The following is a 19977-nucleotide window of genomic DNA, read 5'->3' as shown; positions in this document are numbered from 1 at the left end:
GCCCAATGTTCCTGTTTTTACTGAGATCATGTGATTCTGTAGGAAGTGTTCAGTCTCCTCAGTGAATATATACATATATATATATATATATATATATTCACTGAGGTCCTTTTCATGGCATATCAGTAAATTAAGCTCTAAGGTTAAAGCTATACTGTGCAGATGTTACATATTAGTCAAACTTAAAGTCCTTTATCACTCTGCAGTCAGTCCAGTGTGCTATTAAGGCTCCATTTTGAACATACATTATTTGTTCTTTTGGTAACTGGTTATCTTTGTCATGAAATTCGCTTTCATGTTCATCAGCAAAACCCTTCCCCATCTGTCCGCCCTTCACCTGCTGACAACTACTTACAGCACCTGTGCTGCTAAACGTATTCTGTGGCAAGTTCTCCACACAAATACTGTGTTTGGTCAGTCATCTTTCAGAGGAATGACCCAAAACAAACATTGAACCTGGACTTAAAAGCTCTGCTTTAGTGTTATTGTGGGTATTCTCGCTGTCATACGGAGCTGTTTTTGTCTTATCCATAATTATACTCGTTGTCCTACTGTGCTGTTTATACTGTTTTCTATCATTAACCGTTTAATGACGTTTAAAGACTCCCGTCTTTTAACTTAAAAGACAACTTCTAACTTAAAATGTCAGCTCTGCCTGTACGGACAAACTCACTGAGTGGTAAGGCTGATAAAAATGTTGAACTGTGTGTGCATATTGTGGCAGATGATGTGGTCTTTGTATCATTGGTGTCTTCACATGTCATATTCCTTCTGTGAAATGATGTATTCTAGCATATGATCGTATTTTTCATATTGTTATTCAGTGTTTTGTCCTGTATTCTGATAATTACGACACACACTGCGTCGTGTTTTAACGTGACATCGTGAGTACACTCACCAGTGTCTGGTTTGGAGAACTCGAGGCAGAGAATTTCTGAGTCGTGAGCCTGTACGTTCAAGATCTCTGCCATACACTCAAGATCGTGAATCCTAGGATGCAAAAACATCATGAAAACACATAGAGTACACACACCGTAACGTGCCAAACTGACTCTTTTTAAGGCGTCCTCACCTGAGGACTCCCACACGGTCTCCAGAGGCCAGGTGCTGTCCATTCGGACTGACTCTCAGGGTCCTGATGCCAACCCTGCTCTGGTCCACCTGCGGCCCCTCTGACCCTGACACACCCGTCTTTTCTGTGTTCCCACTGGCAACAGCGATGCTCTCTGTGTCCAGGAGGCTGGTGGTATTGCTGTCCACGTAAATGATCTTCTGTAAGTCCTGAGGAGTCAGAAGTCAGAGCTTAGCAGAAGTCATTGGCAGGTGAGCACACGTGAGGAGGTGAGGTATAGGTGAGGTATAGGAGAGGTATAGGTGAGGTATAGGAGAGGTATAGGTGAGGTATAGGAGAGGAATAGATGAGGTATAGGAGAGGTATAGGTGAGGTATAGGAGAGGGTATAGGTGAGGTATAGGAGAGGTATAGGATAGGTATAGATGAGGTATAGATTAGGTATAGGTGAGATATAGGTGAGGTATAGATGAGGTATAGATGAGGTATAGGTGAGGTATAGGTGAGGTATAGGAGAGGTATAGGTGAGGTATAGGAGAGGTATAGGTGAGGAATAGATGAGGTATAGGAGAGGTATAGGTGAGGTATAGGAGAGGTATAGGTGAGGAATAGATGAGGTATAGGAGAGGTATAGGTGAGGTATAGGAGAGGGTATAGGTGAGGTATAGGAGAGGTATAGGAGAGGTATAGATGAGGTATAGATTAGGTATAGGTGAGATATAGGTGAGGTATAGATGAGGTATAGATGAGGTATAGGTGACGTATAGATGAGGTATAGGAGAGGTATAGATAGGTGAGGTATAGGTTAGGTATAGGTGAGGTATAGATGAGGTATAGGTGAGGTATAGATGAGGTATAGGTGAGGTATAGGTGAGGTATAGGTGAGGTATAGGAGAGGTATAGGAGAGGTATAGGTGAGGAATAGATGAGGTATAGGAGAGGTATAGGTGAGGTATAGGAGAGGGTATAGGTGAGGTATAGGAGAGGTATAGGAGAGGTATAGATGAGGTATAGATTAGGTATAGGTGAGATATAGGTGAGGTATAGATGAGGTATAGATGAGGTATAGGTGACGTATAGATGAGGTATAGGAGAGGTATAGATAGGTGAGGTATAGGTGAGGTATAGGTGAGGTATAGATGAGGTATAGGTGAGGTATAGATGAGGTATAGATGAGGTATAGATTAGGTATAGGTGAGATATAGGTGAGGTATAGATGAGGTATAGATGAGGTATAGGTGACGTATAGATGAGGTATAGGAGAGGTATAGATAGGTGAGGTATAGGTTAGGTATAGGTGAGGTATAGATGAGGTATAGATTAGGTATAGGAGAGGTATAGGTGAGGTATAGGAGAGGTATAGGAGAGGTATAGGTGACGTATAGATGAGGTATAGGAGAGGTATAGATAGATGAGGTATAGGTGAGGTATAGATGAGGTATAGGAGAGGTATAGATGAGGTATAGGTGACGTATAGATGAGGTATAGATGAGGTATAGGAGAGGTATAGGAGAGGTATAGGTGACGTATAGATGAGGTATAGATGAGGTATAGGTGATGTATAGGAGAGGTATAGATTAGGTATAGGTGAGGTATAGATAGATGAGGTATAGGTGAGGTATAGATAGGTGAGGTATAGGTGAGGTATAGATAGATGAGGTATAGGTGAGGTATAGATATGTGAGGTATAGATAGATGAGGTATAGGTGAGGTATAGATAGGTGAGGTATAGGAGAGGTATAGATTAGGTATAGGTGAGGTATAGGAGAGGTATAGATTAGGTATAGGTGAGGTATAGATAGATGAGGTATAGGTGAGGTATAGATAGGTGAGGTATAGGTGAGGTATAGATAGTTGAGGTATAGGTGAGGTATAGATATGTGAGGTATAGATAGATGAGGTATAGGTGAGGTATAGATAGGTGAGGTATAGATAGATGAGGTATAGGTGACGTATAGATGAGGTATAGGTGAGGTATAGATAAGGTATAGATAGATGAGGTATAGGTGAGGTATAGGTGAGGTATAGATAAGGTATAGATAGATGAGGTATAGGTGAGGTATAGGTGAGGTATAGATATGTGAGGTATAGATGAGGTATAGATAGGTGAGGTATAGGTAGGTGAGGTATAGGTGAGGTATAGATAAGGTATAGATAGATGAGGTATAGGTGAGGTATAGGTGAGGTATAGATAAGGTATAGATAGATGAGGTATAGGTGAGGTATAGATATGTGAGGTATAGATGAGGTATAGGTGAGGTATAGATAGGTGAGGTATAGGTAGGTGAGGTATAGGTGAGGTATATGTGAGGTATAGATGAGGTATAGGTGAGGTATAGATAGGTGAGGTATAGGTAGGTGAGGTATAGGTGAGGTATAGGAGAGGTATAGATAGGAGAGGTATAGGTGAGGTATAGGAGAGGTATAGGTGAGGTATAGATGAGGTATAGATAGATGAGGTATAGATGAGGTATAGGTGAGGTATAGATAGGTGAGGTATAGGTAGGTGAGGTATAGGTGAGGTATAGGAGAGGTATAGATAGGAGAGGTATAGGTGAGGTATAGGAGAGGTATAGGTGAGGTATAGATGAGGTATAGATGAGGTATAGATAGATGAGGTATAGATGAGGTATAGGTGAGGTATAGGTGAGGAAAGTTTAATGAACAGGTGCAGCCGTACGTGGCTCAGGATGTTCCTGTGGAGGACGTTGTGTCCGTCGATGTTCCACAGCCGGATGGTGTTGTCAGAGGAGCAGGACAGGAAGGATCCAGGGGGAATTTGCACCTCACCTCTTCCTCCCCCCTCTGTGTAGACCTGCAGGAGCCCAGCGTGAGGAGTGATTACAGGTGTCACATGACTTCCATCAATTTGTTTGCTGGTCCAGTGAGTTTAAACTTTTCTTTTCTTGGAACTATTTGTTTGAAGTTATTACAGAATCAGCACATTGCTGCTGTGAACAGCCCAGTAAAAAACAGCTACTTTTTAAAATTGGCTTCTTATGAATTGCACTAATTGGGTATTTAATTAGTTTGATTATATTAGATTATACGAGAGTGAATTGGAGTCTAATTGGCTTGAATTGGACTGTATCTTTAAAGTGCCTTGAGATGAAATTATTGTATGTATTATCTGTATGAAATATTAAACTGAATTGAATTGAACATAGTGGAAGCACACCTCCAGAATGCATTGCAGACCGATTACACAGGATTACATGCACGGAGAAACTTTTACTACAGTATTTTCGACCTGCCAGAACAACAGAAATTGTGTTTGTGATCGATGCAATGCTTTGTCTTAAGAAGAAAAGCAGGTTTGTGTGTGTTTAATGTTTATTCACCATTGACATTCTGCCGCACTTTACCCTAAACCTAACCATGGTCTGACCCTAACTATGAAACCACATTGTGACCCTAAAAACTCCTCAAACTGCAGAGCAACTCATTTTACTGTCCACAGAAGGACCGTGTGTGCTCTGCACGGTGGCAGACCCAGGCTGGAAGAGGGCTGGAAGGATAGAGGTTTACCCATCACACCCAGCTCAGTCCCTGTTTGCAACCCTCCCACATCAGGCTCAGGTCTATCAAGACCAAAACCACCAGACACCTGAACAGTTTCTTCCCCCAGGCCATGACCCTCCTAAACAAACCATTCCCAAAGAGCTGAAATAACAGCAGCACTCTCCCCCATCTCTCTACGCACATCCCCTTCCTGTCTCCAGTATTCATTCCTGCCATCTTCATCTATATTTCCGGTCATATCATTCTGTACATATCACAACTGAATTCTATATATTTTTTAGACAGACTCGAGTTTGCCACCCCCTCCCTCCCGATTCGTCGATTTTTACTAGAAATTTCAGCCGACCAGAATTTCTTTGGTTGATTACAGCCCTACTGTCAGCTACCAAATATTAAAGTAGACTCAATCCCATTAAACTATGCAGCTGAAGACTAAAATCTAAAAACTACCAAACATGACAGGTTCAAAGCACTTTTAATGGTAGACAGAAACAAGGCAAATGGTACATACAGAGAAACCCACTGGCCCGGCGGCAAAATCACTGCAAAAAAACCTTCAGCAGCTGAATTTGGTGCGTTTTCACGTTGTGTTTGAGTTGAACAACACACTGACCTCAAGGCTCCACACACAGGAGGAGTGGTAGAGGGCAGAGTAGAGTTTCCCTGCCCTGCGGAGGTCTTGAAGGTCTCGGACATCCCAGACATAAACACTGTGATCGTTGTAGACGCACGACAGCCAGCGATTGGTGGGGTCATATGTCACGGCTACAGTGTCCGGGTAAGGAGACTCTGCTCTGCAGGAGAACAGCTGACTGAGGAGGAAGAGCCAGAGTGAAAACAGAGTGAGTCAAATGCTTAATCAGAGGAGAAAAGAAAGTGGGACAGCATGTGTTTGAAGGTTATACAAACGTAACGGAGCCGATAATGGATTAAATGGTAGGTGAATTTCATGCTACTGCTGTGTGTGTGTTACCTGGCGTCAACCATACTGGCGATGTCAGCACCCAGAGAGTGAGGGCGGGGCAGAGTGCAAAGGAAGTGCAGGTTGACAGGACTGAAGGCTCGAACTGTCCCATCAGAGCAACCACAGAAGATGAACTCATCTGTGACGGACAGACAGGTGGCCTGGGACGTCTGAGGACAGACAGACAGACAGGAGGTCAGAGGTTTGTTGGGTAATGTTCTGATGATGCTGCAGCTCTCCAGTGGAAATGTTTCACAGGGCTGACAGAATGTAATGGAGCAAGAGAGCGCTGCTAAAGCCTTGGTGAGGCCCTGAATCAGAGCGCCGCTGGTGGGCAGAATCATACTGTATATCACGCAATTACTGGACTGGATAGTGTAGTGGTATGATTGCCACCTTCCATGTGGCAGACCTGGGTTCAAATCCCCTGCATGAAAGGTACTACCTCCAGTAGGGGTCCTTAGGCAAGACCCCCTCACCCTATCTGCCTACCTGTAAGTCGCTTTGGATAAAAGCGTCTGCTAAATACAGAAACAAACAATTAGGCGGCCAGCTGCTTATGAATGGCGGCAGTGTGAAAACAAGCGATGAGGGTGCAAGGACAGGAGTGGCCATGTCAAGGTCTTTAGCATACTTCTAGCTCAGTCTGCCTTTCTGATCTGTGGCTATGTTCTGCAGCTGTGAGGGATGTCGTCCAAATGTTGGAAAGCTGTGATGAGTTTGTGTGAAAACCATGCAATGAAGGAGTTTGGCAACAACTTTATTTGACATGTTAGACACGTGACAAAATGCTGGTGTGATACATGTACGGCAGCCCGAGGTAACTGAGCCAATGAGACCATGACTTACGCAGGCAGAGTCCACTCTCTGCACAGCGAGCAGAGGGGGAAACAGAGGAAGGTCACTTTAGAGCAGGTTCACATCAGAGGGAGCTGCTGAACTCTGCAGAATCTGACTCACCCGCAGCTCAACCCACTTGTCCAGGAGCCTTCGGTCGTTGAACTCACACAGCAGACCTGAGGAGGTGATGCAGAAGGTGGAGGAGGACTGTCGGCCCCGCCCACACGCCACATCGCTGAAGAAGTTATTCCTGAGTTCTCCGAGGAGCCCGGAGCGCCCCAGCAGAGGGACGGTGGCGTTCACCTGCATCGGGCAGATTCCATCAGTGAGTGAGCAGTACGAGCGCAGCTGGCTGATTACACATTGATCTACACTGTGAACCTTGGAGGTCTTGGTGTGGTCCAGGTACCAGAACTTCACGTGTCGGTTTCCAGCTGTGACAAAGTACGAGCTGTCGTCTGAGAAGGAGACAGCGGTCACCTTGCTGGACACCTTATTGGCTGCCACGACTACGTTTTTCTAACAAACGGACAAGAAAAACACAGGTAAAAACACTTCTATCCAATCAGCGCATTCATGCGCTCATCGGACACCTCGGTACCTTCCAGTTCCACACGTTGACCATCATGTCGTGCTGGTATCCCACACTGACGATGTATTTGCCATTTGGAGAAAAGGCCACGCAGGCAACTCCATATTTATGTTCCTGCAGCTCAGAGACCTGAAGACACTCCGACACCTCCCAGACCCGGACTGCTGGCATGTGACCGCTCTGAGGTTGGGGCAGAAAGAGGCTGAACATGAAGATAAAATCCAGCGCCGCGTTCTTCTGTGTCGGACTGAAGCTGCAGCACAAACACTCACCTCTCCCGTAACGACATATTTTCCATCTGGAGAAAACGCCAAAGTGGTGATCGCCTTCCTGAAAACACACACACACACCGTCCAGATGCAGGAAAGAGACATTTTCTTCTACGTTCATGACAGCTTTGCTGTTAGTGATGATGGGAAAACAGCTGGATGGGTCACTGTGAGGTTTCCTTCACACATTACTGCACTTTACACACATCCAGCTGGAAGAAGGAGCAGGCAGGAAGGGAAATCTGGTTGGCTGGCTTATATTTACCTGCATTTGTTCAAGATGTGTTGCTGTTTGTTCTTACGAGGATTCAGCAGCACGACGACACACCTGAAGATACACAAGATTACAAGCTGATTCAGTCCAGATCTCAGGTCTCTGCTCTGGCTTCCTGTCGCTCAGAGACTTTAAAACAGTTCTGCTCCCTAAGTCAGGGATGTCAAACTCCGGTCCTCGAGGGCCGCCGTCCTGCAGGTTTTAGATGTTTCCTGCTTCAACGCAGCTGAATCAGATCAATGCATCATTAGCAGACTTGTGCAGAGCTTAACAATCTTTCGAAGAGATCCATTTAATCTGGATCAGGTGTGTTGAAGCATCTAAAACCTGCAGGACAGCGGCCCTCCAGGACCGGAGTTTGACATCTCTGGTCTAAGTACATCTCTGACATGTTAGAGCCATATGAACCAACTGGGACTCTGAGAACCTCAGGGAGGGGTCTCCTGCTGGTGCCCAGAGTCAGGACTAAACAAGGTGAGGCTGCGTTTAAGGTTTATGCTCCTAAAATCTGGAACAGTCTTCCAGAAGATGTGAGACAGGCTCAGCTCTGACAATGTTTAAACCCAGGCTGAAAACAGCTGAAAGTGTTTTATCTGCACTCTGAGCTCTTGATTTAATTAATTAAAGATTATCTTTATGTTTTATGGACTGATTTTATTTGCCTTCTTGTGCTTTTATGTAGCTGTACAAATAATCCTGCCTTGCCTGATTCACCCAAGAGAAAAAAGCTGAAACATGAGCAGAATGCAGTAAAACACAGCAGGTGGAACCACAGCAAACTTAATTTGATTTGTCAGGATTTTCCCCTGAACAGCAAATGAAAAGCGTCTCTCTTGAGTTTTCGGATCCATGTGGACGCATTCCCTGTCCTGCTTATGGTGAAAAGAAATGAAAGAAATGAAAAGAAATGTGGTTGGATCACTGCTTTGTCCACACAAAGCCGACATATTAAGCCGTTTTATGCGGTGACTTCTGGGACTAAGGAGATGCAAACATGACTACACCCACTGCACAAACACATGAAGACACACTCCACTGTCATGGGGATGGAATGAAACACACACAGCTGCATGTGTGTCACTCCTAAATCAGACGTGTGCTTATCTGTCAGTTTCATTTCAACTTTTAAACAAGCTGCTGTATATACAGACTACACTGTTCCATAGCCGTGTTTCGCCTTCATCATTAAAGTCACAACATGCAGTTACAGAAGAGAAGTAGAGCCCCAAACACACACCGCAGGCTGCAGAGTTCATTCAGAACTAAATGTTTTAGGGGGACAACACATGCTTTGTCATCATCCCACATTTAACTTTGCATACCTTCCAAAACAGAAATATATTAACAATTTAAAGCCACAACTTTATTCGACTGCGTGCGCACACAACACCCAAGCTTGCCCCCCCTCCCAGAATCTGACTTTAAGTGGGGCAAATCAAAGAAACAACAGCTTCTTTCACAGTGGTTACGTTCGAAGGCACGGAAGAACATATCTCTGCACAATCCTCTTCTCTGTTGATGGCTTCACGGAGAAGCTTGGTGATTCAGTCACTTCATGCAGTCGGACATGAAGGACGGAAAGGCAGAGAGGACAAAATACAGTCTTGTAACATGACAGAATTTACTGCCGTGTTTCTGCACCAATGTTAAGATTAGTCAAAATAAAACTGTAAACTGGAGGAGGATCTGCGACAGGCTGTCAGGGTTTTTTTCTTTCCTCCCTTCTGCTTTCTGATTGCAGGTTTAGGCCTGGTGTTGTTCATCTACTCAGCTCCAGGTCTCCTGCCTCCATCCCCAGTTTACAGTTACAGCTACCTGTAACTCTCATGCTAGCTCTCAGTCCTGTTTATTTCTAATCCAAACTTTCTGCTTCTCATGTTCCACACTCTCTGGCTGTCACCTCTCACCGCCTGCAATCTATGAAATATGTATACAGCTCATCCCCAAGAAGGAAAATCAGACCACAATTTGGTTATCATCACCTCCAACAATATGCACACTGGGCCTCATGCAAGAACATTTTCATATTTTTATTCTAAATTTCTCTCACTTTTTCCGTATGAAGGTCTCGTACGAACACGTCAGATTCTACAAACGCTCTTAACTGCAGAAAAGTGTGTAAAATTGCATAGTCCACGCCCAAAATAACACCATATAAGGCTACACTTCCTCTCTCCTGTGCCAGGAAGTGATGAGTTAAGTGATGATTAAGAAGAAAATGATTAAAAGAACAACTTTATAGGCTCTAAGACTGAAGTTCTGCTTTCAGATCCAAAAAGGAAATTAATTTTTAGCAGTGGAATTAAGGGACCTGCTAAAGGAAATGGGAAGAAATTACGAGTTAATTCCGTGTCACCTGTAGTTCATAATGTCACCGAAATAAAGAAGAAAAGGTTTGATTAAAAAAAACGTCAAAGTGTGTCAAACCAGTTTTATATGTGAGTCAAATGATAAATTCTGGTCAAAGATAACTCCAAGGTTCCTCACTGTAGAACTAGAAGCCAAGGAAATACCATCTAGAGTAACTATATAACTAGACAATTTCTCCCTGAAGCGCTCAGGTCCAAAGAGAACAACTTCAGTTTTGTCTTAATTTAAAAGCAGACAGTTCTGAGTCATCCAGGTCTTTATGTCTTTAAGACATGCTTGTAGTCTGACCAACCTGTAGGTTTCATCTGGTTTCATAGATAAGTACAGCTGAGTATCATCAGCATAACAATGGAAATTTATGCCATGCTGTCTGATAATGTTACCTAATGGAAGCATGTACAAAGTAAAAAGAATCGGTCCAAGCACAGAACCCTGAGGAACTCCATGACTTACTCCAACGTGTGAGGAAGATTCCTCATTTACAAGAACAAACTGGAATCTATCAGATAAATATGACTTAAACCAGCCTAATGCAGTTCCTTTAATCCCAATAACATGTTCAAGTCTCTGTAACAGAATGCTGTGATCGATCGTATCAAATGCAGCACTGAGATCCAACAGGACAAGAAACAAGTCCGCTATCAGAGGCTAACAGGAGATCATTGGTAACTTTCACCAGTGCTGTTTCTGTGCTATGATGCACTCTGAATCCTGACTGAAACTCTTCAAACAGATTATTTCTATGTAAATGATCACAAAGTTGAGCTGCAACTATATTTTCAAGAACAAAAAAGGGAGATTGGATATAGGTTGATAATTAGCCAACACTTCTGAATCAAGAGTAGGTTTTTTAAGTAAAGGTTTAATTACAGCAACCTTAAAAGTCTGAGGTACATATCCTGTCAACAAAGACCGATTGATCAAATCCAATATGGAAGTGTCAATTAAGGGGAAAACCTCCTTGAACAGTCTGGTTGGGATTGGGTCTAAAATGAAACTCAGTTCCAGACAAAGTAGATAGGACCACTAACAAAATTATTACTTCGGGCCCCTTATTGTTTGTTGTAGTTTTTCCAGGACAGATTTTCCAGCTTGTGAGGACAGAAGGTCTATCAAACTCTCTGGGAGCACAACGACCTTCGGCTGCTGAAAAGGGAAAAGGAACCAGAGGCAGAAGGTGGCTCAAAAATCACAAGCAGCTCAACTGAAAAACGCCTCCTCTGTGCATCTCCAGACCACAGAACTGTGGAGCACTGGTGCTCCGTGCATGTGATTAGTGATGACTGTGTGGTCTGATTTTGGGTTGGTAGGAGGCACTCTGAGAGACACTGCAGTAGTTGTGTCTGTGTGACCTCACGCATTCATCCAGGCACAACTAACGCACTTCTCTGTCAGTACATAATGAGATGAAAGAAGGGCACATTCTCTTTGAAAGCATGCATATATTAAGCCATTAAATGATTCCATCGCACCGTAAACACAACACACTGAGCAGTTCATGTGTGTGTGTGTGTGCAGTTGTCCTGCAGCACTGCTCTTCTGCTGCATTGCAGATGTGCTGGGAGGAGAACGGGGGTCTTTGCTCCCTTTGCTTTATTCAATGAGACAAATCATTCACTTCCTGTTCTTCAGGTTCACTAAGTTTGCAGTTTTCTGGTTCATTAGCAGGTTAAACTGAAGACTTTGTAGCATTTTCACTGCAACCACAAACTGTCTAAAGTGTCAAATTCTTTGGAATAATAATTTGTAATAACAAACATTTTCTTTTGTTCTTGCAGTTATTCACTTTTACTCATGTATTCCAGATGAATACAACAACTTTTAATCTGCCAATTAAAAATGGCTCATTTAGCAGATACATACTGCAGTCCTACTCCACCTATACATATTACAGTTGTACAGCCATGCTGCAGAAGAAATTCCTCTTGTGTACCTGTAACATCCCATCCTCCTCACTGCACCACTGACCCATTTCACTACATTTCACCTCAGACTCTTTCAGCATTAAAATGAAGTCATTCAACTCACAAGCTGGAGCAGGATTTCAAACACACACTGACCAATCAACAGCTCCCACTCTGTCCGTGTCTGCAGCTGACTGGACAGCTCGGTTTGGTGTTGGGGGGAAAAAAAAGAAATGGAGGCTTCGCCCTCGGACATTCCCATCATTCCTCTGAGCTAAAAGTCTTCCAGAAAACAGAGACGTGTGAGCATGGTAGACCTCGAACTTGTGTTGTCACTGATCATACAGCAGATCATTGGTTTGTGGAACAAAGTTCAATAAAAACAGCAGCTGCATAAAGGATAACAGCGTCCACATTAATCTGTGTTCAGCTGTTCTGATGCTCAAATGTGTGGTTTTCTGCTGCCACAGTCAGCAGCTCAAAGACACAAAACAACACACAACCCTGCTGAACTACGGCTCCTCTTCCCTGAAATGTGAACCAAATCTCTTCAAACTGTTTTAGAAAAAAAGAAAGAAACCCTCCTGAACCCTCAGGTTCACTGTGTCCAGGTGAGCTGGTTTGCATACGCTTTTACTTAAATAAAAAGCTGATCATTTTGAAGTCATTCCATGAACAGATTAGGTATTATCATTTGTCTTTACACTCGGGCCTTCAGCTCAACATCCAAAACACTGACCTTTGCTGAGGCAACCAGCACTGACTCAGCCTACACATACCAGAGCTTCCTTTCTTTGCAATATTTCCACACTGTCAAGATGGAAAAGATTTCTTAAGAGGATACAAGAACCGCTTTAAAACAAGTGTGTCAGATACAAATTGGAATCTCAATATATGTGGGAAAATCTACACAGCTCCAGATGGACTGTTGCTTGTGTTGCTTCAAACACATGATGCATTTAATCTGGTAATCTACTCATGTCTTTAGCCTCTCCACACTAAGAAAGCACGGTGTGAGAATGGTCCCACAGAGGTACACATCATGTGTTGCTCCAGCGACCTTTGCAGGATACAGGCACAGTACCTTGAAAATCTGTAAATTTGTGTAATTTTTGAGCTGTACCCCATGAAAGAACAATTATGCACCCCTGGTGACAACAATTTAGAAAAATCTTTGAATGGTAGAAAGAAGCTGGATTCAACTATAATGTAATCATTGAATATTCGTTGGCAGGGTATGTACCACACGGTTTTAAGGTTGCTGTAATTAAACCTTTTCTTAAAAAACCTACTCTTGATCTAAGAGTGTTGGCTAATATGGACCTATGTCCAACATGCCCTTCATGTCTAAAGTTATTTAATGAAAAATTAAGTTTTGTAATGTAATGTCACTGTAAAGTTTAATTTTTTGCAGTCCAGACTTTCACCAAATTAAAATATCTGGAGTATCGTCTGTCCATCCATTATATTCCGCTTTTCCGAGGTAGGGTTGATGAGGTAACAGCATCCACAGCCAATTAGAATCCAATTCATTGGATTGAACTGAGCAGGTTAACGAGGGAAACCCAGACATTCCTCTTTCATAGCGATGCTCTCCAGCTCCCCCTGGGGGATCCCGAGGCGTTCCCTGGCCAGAAGGGACATATAATCCCTTGTTCTTGGTCTGCCCCAGGCCTCCTCCAAGTTAGACATGCCCAAAGAACCTCCAGAGGGAGGAAACAGGGAAGTGGGTTGATGCCCAAATCACCTCAACTGACGTGAAGGAGCAGCAACCCTACTCTGAGCAACCACCGGATGCTCCTCATCTTATCTCTAAGGTTGTCCCCTGAGAAGGAAACTTGACATCCTTAATGCAGGAGATGTTGGCCAGACTGAAGTAATCCTTAAAGGACTCCCTTCCACCACCCAATGGTGTCCTCAGTTAGGGTCAGCAGTTCTCCATCCAGGCCAAGCACAACCTCGGACGGACCCTGCTTTCCCTTTCTGAGTTTCCAGATGATTGGCCGGCACATCTTTGAGGCCTACTGAAAGTCTTTCCCTGTGGCCTCATCAAGTTTTAGCTTATGCAAAGATCAATGCTGCAGACCTTTTGCCCACTTGGTACATGGCAGGTGCCTCCTTCTTCAACTTGATGGCTTCCCTCACCTCTGGTGTCCACCAACAGGTCCTCTGGTAACTGGCACCAGTTATAGGCACCAATAACCTTCAGGCCACAGCACCTGGAAGCCTGCAATAGAGGTCCTGAACAAGGTCCATTTAACCCCTAACCTCTCCCTGAGGTGTGAGTTGAAGATCTTGCGAACAGGGGCCTCCACCAGACATTCCCAGTTCACCCTCATTACACTCGTCTATGAATCCAACTCACCACCAGGTGGTGATCAGTTGACAGCTCTGCCCCTCACATCATCAGAGTTTCCAAGACATATGGCCACAGAGCTAATGATACGACAACAAGGTCAATTATTGACCTTTAGCCTAAAGTGGCCTGATACCAGGTATATGAACCACCTTCTGCTGGAACATGGCGTTGTAACATGGCATGTAATCTACAATCCATGTCGACGCCGAGAGTCGGCCTGCCACCCAACTCACATTGTACCCAACCTTAGTCTGACCCCTCCACCGTGACCAATTTGCCATAGGAGAATCTACCAGGGACAACACAGCTCCCAAGATGGTGGGGATACACAAACCCCTCTACCGCATTAAGTTGGCAATTCTACAGAGGGGTTTGGAGCTTCATGAAACACAAAATACAACAAAGACGACCCAGGACTGACCAACATTCCTCACCAAAGGTCCCGCAACTGTTCACCTGAGTTCTCAGACTTTTACAGACTGTTAGAAGAGGGCTGGGTAATATTTTTCAGTTTATGAGACATTAATTATTCCATTCTGTTTGTATTTACATTTTACACAACCTCCCAACCTTTAGGAATTGGGGTTGTATAAGATCTGTAAGGAATAGCTGATGAACCCACATCAGAGTGAAATGGATGTTCTATTTTATACAGACATGAAGATAGATTTCTGAACCAGTTAATGATCTTGAACATGAGAATGGATGTCTAGAGCACACAGGAGGCAGCAGGTGAAATCCTTTGTCCCTAACCCTAACCCACTCTCACCAGCACACACCAACAAAGTGACACCAAATGCACCGGATATCTACTGAAATGTTCATACACTGTTTCATCCGCTGACGTTCTTCAGTTTGAAAAAGGACATGGCGGGAAAATTCACCTCTAGTAGCCGGAAGCCTGGAGTGAACATAGGATTCACATGCATTGTCACACTTAGGAATGGCCAGTGTGTTACTCACCCTGCAGGATAGGCCAGTAGTCCGGTTCGGGGGTCGCAGGCCAGAGCTCGGTTCCCTGGAGCTGTGATTCCCAAAACCTTCTCCAACGTCACCTGGAATGCAAATGTCATAAGTCAAGATGGAACAGTTTTGGAGTGACATGCATCAAAATCGTTTCACCTTTCCTTCTCTGGTGGTGCTCCAAAGTGTTATTATGAAGTTATTATGAGTTTTGATGAAGGATACAACAGTTTTTAGCCTGGATCTGTTCACACAAAGTCAAAGTGTCCCACTAACATCCACTGTAGGCTGTGCATCGTGAATGTAGATTGGATGCTCTGATACTGAACAAAACATCAACACGTGTGAAGGAAGGTTGTGAAATAAATGTTCTGATATATGCTAACACCTGACATTTACAGTTATATACCATTTTCATCTTAATTCAAATTTGTAAAAAAAATAGTTGCAGCTCAACATTTCCACAGAAATAATCTGTTTGAAGAGTTTCAGTCAGGATTCAGAGTGCATCATAGCACAGAAACAGCACTGGTGAAAGTTACCAATGATCTCCTCTTAGCCTCTGATAGCGGACTTGTTTCTTGTCCTGTTGGATCTCAGTGCTGCATTTGATGCTATCGATCACAGCATTCTGTTACAGAGACTTGAACATGTTATTGGGATTAAAGGAACTGCATTAGGCTGGTTTAAGGCATATTTATCTGATAGATTCCAGTTTGTTCTTGTAAATGAAGAATCTTCCTCACACATTGGAGTAAGTCATGGAGTTCCTCAGGGTTCTGTGCTTGGACCGATTCTTTTTACTTTCTACATGCTTCCATTAGGTAACATTATTAGACAGCATGGCATAAATTTCCATTGTTATGCTGATGATACTCAGCTGTACTTATCTATGAAACCAGATGAAACCAACAGGTTGGTCAGACTACAAGCCTGTCTTAAAGACATAAAGACCTGGATGACTCAGAACTTTCTGCTTCTAAATTCAGACAAAACTGAAGTTGTTCTCTTTGGACCTGAGCGCTTCAGGGAGAAATAGTCTAGTTATATAGTTACTCTAGATTGTGTTTCCTTGGCTTCTAATCCTACAGTGAGGAACCTTGGAGTTATTTTTGACCAGAATTTATCATTTGACGCACATATAAAACTGGTTTCTAGGACTGCCTTCTTTCACCTTCGTAATATTGCTAAAATCAGGAACATCCTGTCTCAGGGTGATGCAGAGAAACTAGTTCATGCATTTGTTACTTCAGGATTGAACTACTGTAATTCCTTATTATTGGGCTGTCCCACAGATTCTCTGAAAAGCCTCCAGCTGATCCAAAATGCTGCAGCCAGAGTTCTGATGAGATCTAAAACACCAACATGCAAACATACACACACTTACTTCATGCTTCATGTTGTTAAAAGTGCTCTGAGATGGCTCGCACATGGAGTCAGAAGGATGTTCAACTCAGCCTTGTCAGCTGTATATCGAACTGTTTTGTAACGTATTGTGAAGCTAACTGATAAGCTAACAGTAGAAAACTGTGTGTGTCTTCCTCTCACATGACTCTCTTCCATCAGCATCAAATTCTATTTATATTTTCACCCATTTTCCTCTGAGTTCAGCTTCCTCACATGTCCCATCAGACCAATAAAGCAATCAGGATGAGTCATCAGTTGTCTCTGAGTTCCACTTTATTTGGAGGACGATAAAAACCAAACCAGCTGACTTTAGTTTCTACTCCTTCTTTTTCAGAAAACCTGTTGGAAAAACACTTCCTGCTGTCAGATGAAGCGACTGTAAGAGTCTGTTTTCTCCCTTCATGTCACCGTCTGCACATATCACGAGCATCTGCCTCACACAAAGCCAGACAAACAGTGTTAAAATTAAACTTTTGCACCAGGTTTTATTTCATAGATCAAATAATGTGGAGATTAGTCAGTTATGGAAACATTGCTGTGTGGGTTTGATAGGATTCTGCATCAAGTGCCCACAGTTTTTGTCTATTTTCTTTGTCTTTGTTCCTTTTGCTGGTCGCATGTGAGCTATATCAGCAACACTGCCCCCAAAATTTCCGGCAATAGTGCTCTTTTTGCAGCGTTTGCATCCACAAGGTCTCTGAAAACATATCAAAATACACACAAAATGGCCGCTCACTCCTGAGGCAACAGCTGGTGGACATAAAAAGAAGAAGAAGAGAAGCTGGTGGGTATAAAAAGAAAACATCAGCTTGGAGATGGTTCAGATTCAAGGTTGGATAATGTAATGTTTTTTGTGGAGAATGCTGAAAACAGGTTTTCAGTAGTTTGTTTAGCAGCATTTACTTTCAAGTATATGTTGCTATTTTGCAGCTATGTGTTAATAAAAGTGCCTGTAGTCCAGCTGCACGGTGGTGTGGTGGTTAGCACCATTGCCTCACAGCAAGAGGGTTCCAGGTTCAATTCCCATCAGGGGCCTTTCTGGTGTCTCTAAATTGTCCTTAAGATAACCCTTAAGAGTGAGGGTGTGTGTGGTTGATTGTCTCTGTGTGGCCCTGTGATGGACTGGCGACCTGTGACCCAATGACTGCTGGGATAGGCTCCAGCCCCTCCACGACCCAACCCACGGATTAAGTGGGTATAGAAAATGGATGGAATTGTAGTTTGGTGTACTGTACTCAGCTCAGCTTCTACCCCTAATGCTGCTTCTGTACCTTCACACAGGAAAGTTTCCCTGTTCCAACAGGTACCCTTTGAATGGTGTTTTTCCCCCCTCTTTTCCCTCTTTTCTGTCTTCTCAAACCCCAGCTGGTCGAGGCGGATGGCCACCCTTCCTGGTTCTGGTTCTGCCAGAGGTTTCTTCCTGGTTCTGGTTCTGCCAGAGGTTTCTTCCTGGTTCTGGTTCTGCCAGAGGTTTCTTCCTGGTTCTGCCAGAGGTTTCTTCCTGGTTCTGGTTCTGCCAGAGGTTTCTTCCTGAGTCTGGTTCTTCCAGAGGTTTCTTCCTGGTTCTAGTTCTTTCAGAGGTTTCTTCCTGGTTCTGGTTCTGCCAGAGGTTTCTTCCTGGTTCTGGTTCTGCCAGAGGTTTCTTCCTGAGTCTGGTTCTTCCAGAGGTTTCTTCCTGGTTCTGGTTCTGCCAGAGGTTTCTTCCTGGTTCTGGTTCTGCCAGAGGTTTCTCCCTGGTTCTGGTTCTGCCAGAGGTTTCTTCCTGAGTCTGGTTCTGCCAGAGGTTCCTTCCTGGTTCTGGTTCTGCCAGAGGTTTCTTCCTGGTTCTGGTTCTGCCAGAGGTTTCTTCCTGTTAAAGGGAGTCGTTCCTTTCCACAGTCCTTCAGGCTCAGGACGGGAGATTGGACTGAAGACCAGTTTCAGTGCAATCTGTTGGTTTCCTTAGCTAGGATGTTATTTTTGAATTGGCTCCATATGAATTAATTGGATTATGATTACAATGAATTGAATTCCAATTGGCTTGAATTGGACTTTATTACTTAAGTGCCTTGAGATGACATTTGTTGTAATCTGGCGCTATATAAATACAACTGAATTGAATTGAATTGAAACCACTGCCCAACAAAAGCATGAGTGAAAAGGGACACTTGCTGCCTTCCTAAACATGTTTGCTGGTCAGTCAGCCCTCCCCTACAATAGCAGCCTTATCCAGCAAGACAGCCCCAAAAAACCTTCTTAGGCAGAACACAACAAGGAGTGGGAGGTGTTCATGTGGACTCCAAACTTCTGAAATACCAACCTGATAGGATCTGTGGGAAGCAAAGCCCATCCACAAAGACCCCAACCCACATCACCCAAAGGATTGCTAATCTGAGTACCAGACACCCAAAGATGTTCTTTGTCCTCGTCCTGACTGGTCAGAACTGTTCTGATGGCATGAAGTGGCCCCACCCAATGTTAGACAGTAGGCCCCGTCTTCAAATCGTTAGATCGTGGCCGCTGTCGTTAGCCGAGAGACGATCCGATTGAAAATCACTCAATTCCTATGAGACAGGTGGTCAGATTTTTTGGTATATTATCAGTGTGTGTGTGTGTGTGTGATACTGTGAAAGGGTAAACCAGACACACTGTAAAGCACTTTGTATGTTAACAGCTTAAAAAACATCAGACAGGAAACACCCAAAGCCGAAGATGAACGCCAATTCATGCCAATTTATTTCTAAAATAAAGAAATCTATGAGAAATGGAGCTATGAATAAAACTGCTGTCACTTAATCAGTTTGAGCATTAGTTCACAGTGTTTGACTTGTGCATTCAGTGTGTAAATATATCAAAACCGTCTCCAGTTCAGGTCTGTAATCAGTTATTCTGTAGTGCCACCTACAGCTTGTAATTCGTATTTGTCTCATTGTCTTTTTAAGGGGACTCACTTCACTATCAAATCAAAATGCTCAGAAGTAACCCGGTGCACTTTGGGTACATCACTAACCCTGGTCTGAAACCCTGTAAAAACACAGTGAGGACTGTATATGATGTCCCCACAGAGCAGGTTTGTCCCGAAAGGGCAAACATTTTGGTAATACTGTGAATTCCAGCTCAGCTGGAATGACTGCAGAGTTCCTGCACTGATGCATATCGTCATTCCTCACAGAACAGGTCTGGTGAGTTTAAGCTGGAGCACAAAGCTGCCTGGAAGCTGTGATGGACGAGTGAATGATGCTACTGACAGATGGATGGAAGCCCTCGAGGGTCAAACAGACACTGCTGACTTTTGGATACTGAGCACTCTTCACTCTCATTCCTTTCAGTAAAATAAGCCTCAGATCAGTTCTGTGGTCCCAGCAGGGGGTGGATGTGCATCCAGTTTACAGTTCCAGACACTCTGTCAGAGGGAAACACTCTTTGTAAAGAAGGAATAACTCCTTAGGAAGGAATAACCGTT

The 19977-nt window shown here is 43.7% G+C and overlaps 2 protein-coding genes across 3 annotated transcripts in view; both read right to left on the bottom strand.

Annotated features, from left to right (window-relative positions):
* The window catches only part of jmjd7 (jumonji domain containing 7), a 172935-nt gene that overhangs the window by 123316 nt on the left and 29642 nt on the right, over positions 1–19977 (bottom strand). The window lies entirely within an intron of this gene.
* mapkbp1 (mitogen-activated protein kinase binding protein 1) overlaps positions 1–19977 on the bottom strand; it is a 44934-nt gene that overhangs the window by 24212 nt on the left and 745 nt on the right. For both annotated transcript variants that reach the window (XM_072365293.1, XM_072365292.1), the window contains exons 2-13: positions 15129–15220; positions 7524–7586; positions 7262–7319; positions 6999–7169; positions 6779–6916; positions 6518–6700; positions 6407–6424; positions 5567–5727; positions 5207–5405; positions 3752–3886; positions 1073–1281; positions 899–990 (exon numbers count right to left, since the gene is read on the bottom strand). In XM_072365293.1, coding sequence (XP_072221394.1) covers positions 899–990; positions 1073–1281; positions 3752–3886; positions 5207–5405; positions 5567–5727; positions 6407–6424; positions 6518–6700; positions 6779–6916; positions 6999–7169; positions 7262–7319; positions 7524–7586; positions 15129–15220 — 1519 coding nt within the window. The remainder of the gene's footprint in view (positions 1–898; positions 991–1072; positions 1282–3751; positions 3887–5206; positions 5406–5566; positions 5728–6406; positions 6425–6517; positions 6701–6778; positions 6917–6998; positions 7170–7261; positions 7320–7523; positions 7587–15128; positions 15221–19977) is intronic.

The sequence above is a fragment of the Leuresthes tenuis genome, unplaced genomic scaffold (genome assembly GCF_036924035.1).
Source record: "Leuresthes tenuis unplaced genomic scaffold, fLeuTen1.0.hap1 SCAF_15, whole genome shotgun sequence".
Taxonomy (NCBI): Eukaryota; Metazoa; Chordata; class Actinopteri; order Atheriniformes; family Atherinopsidae; genus Leuresthes; species Leuresthes tenuis.
This window is presented reverse-complemented; position numbering and strand designations above follow the sequence as displayed.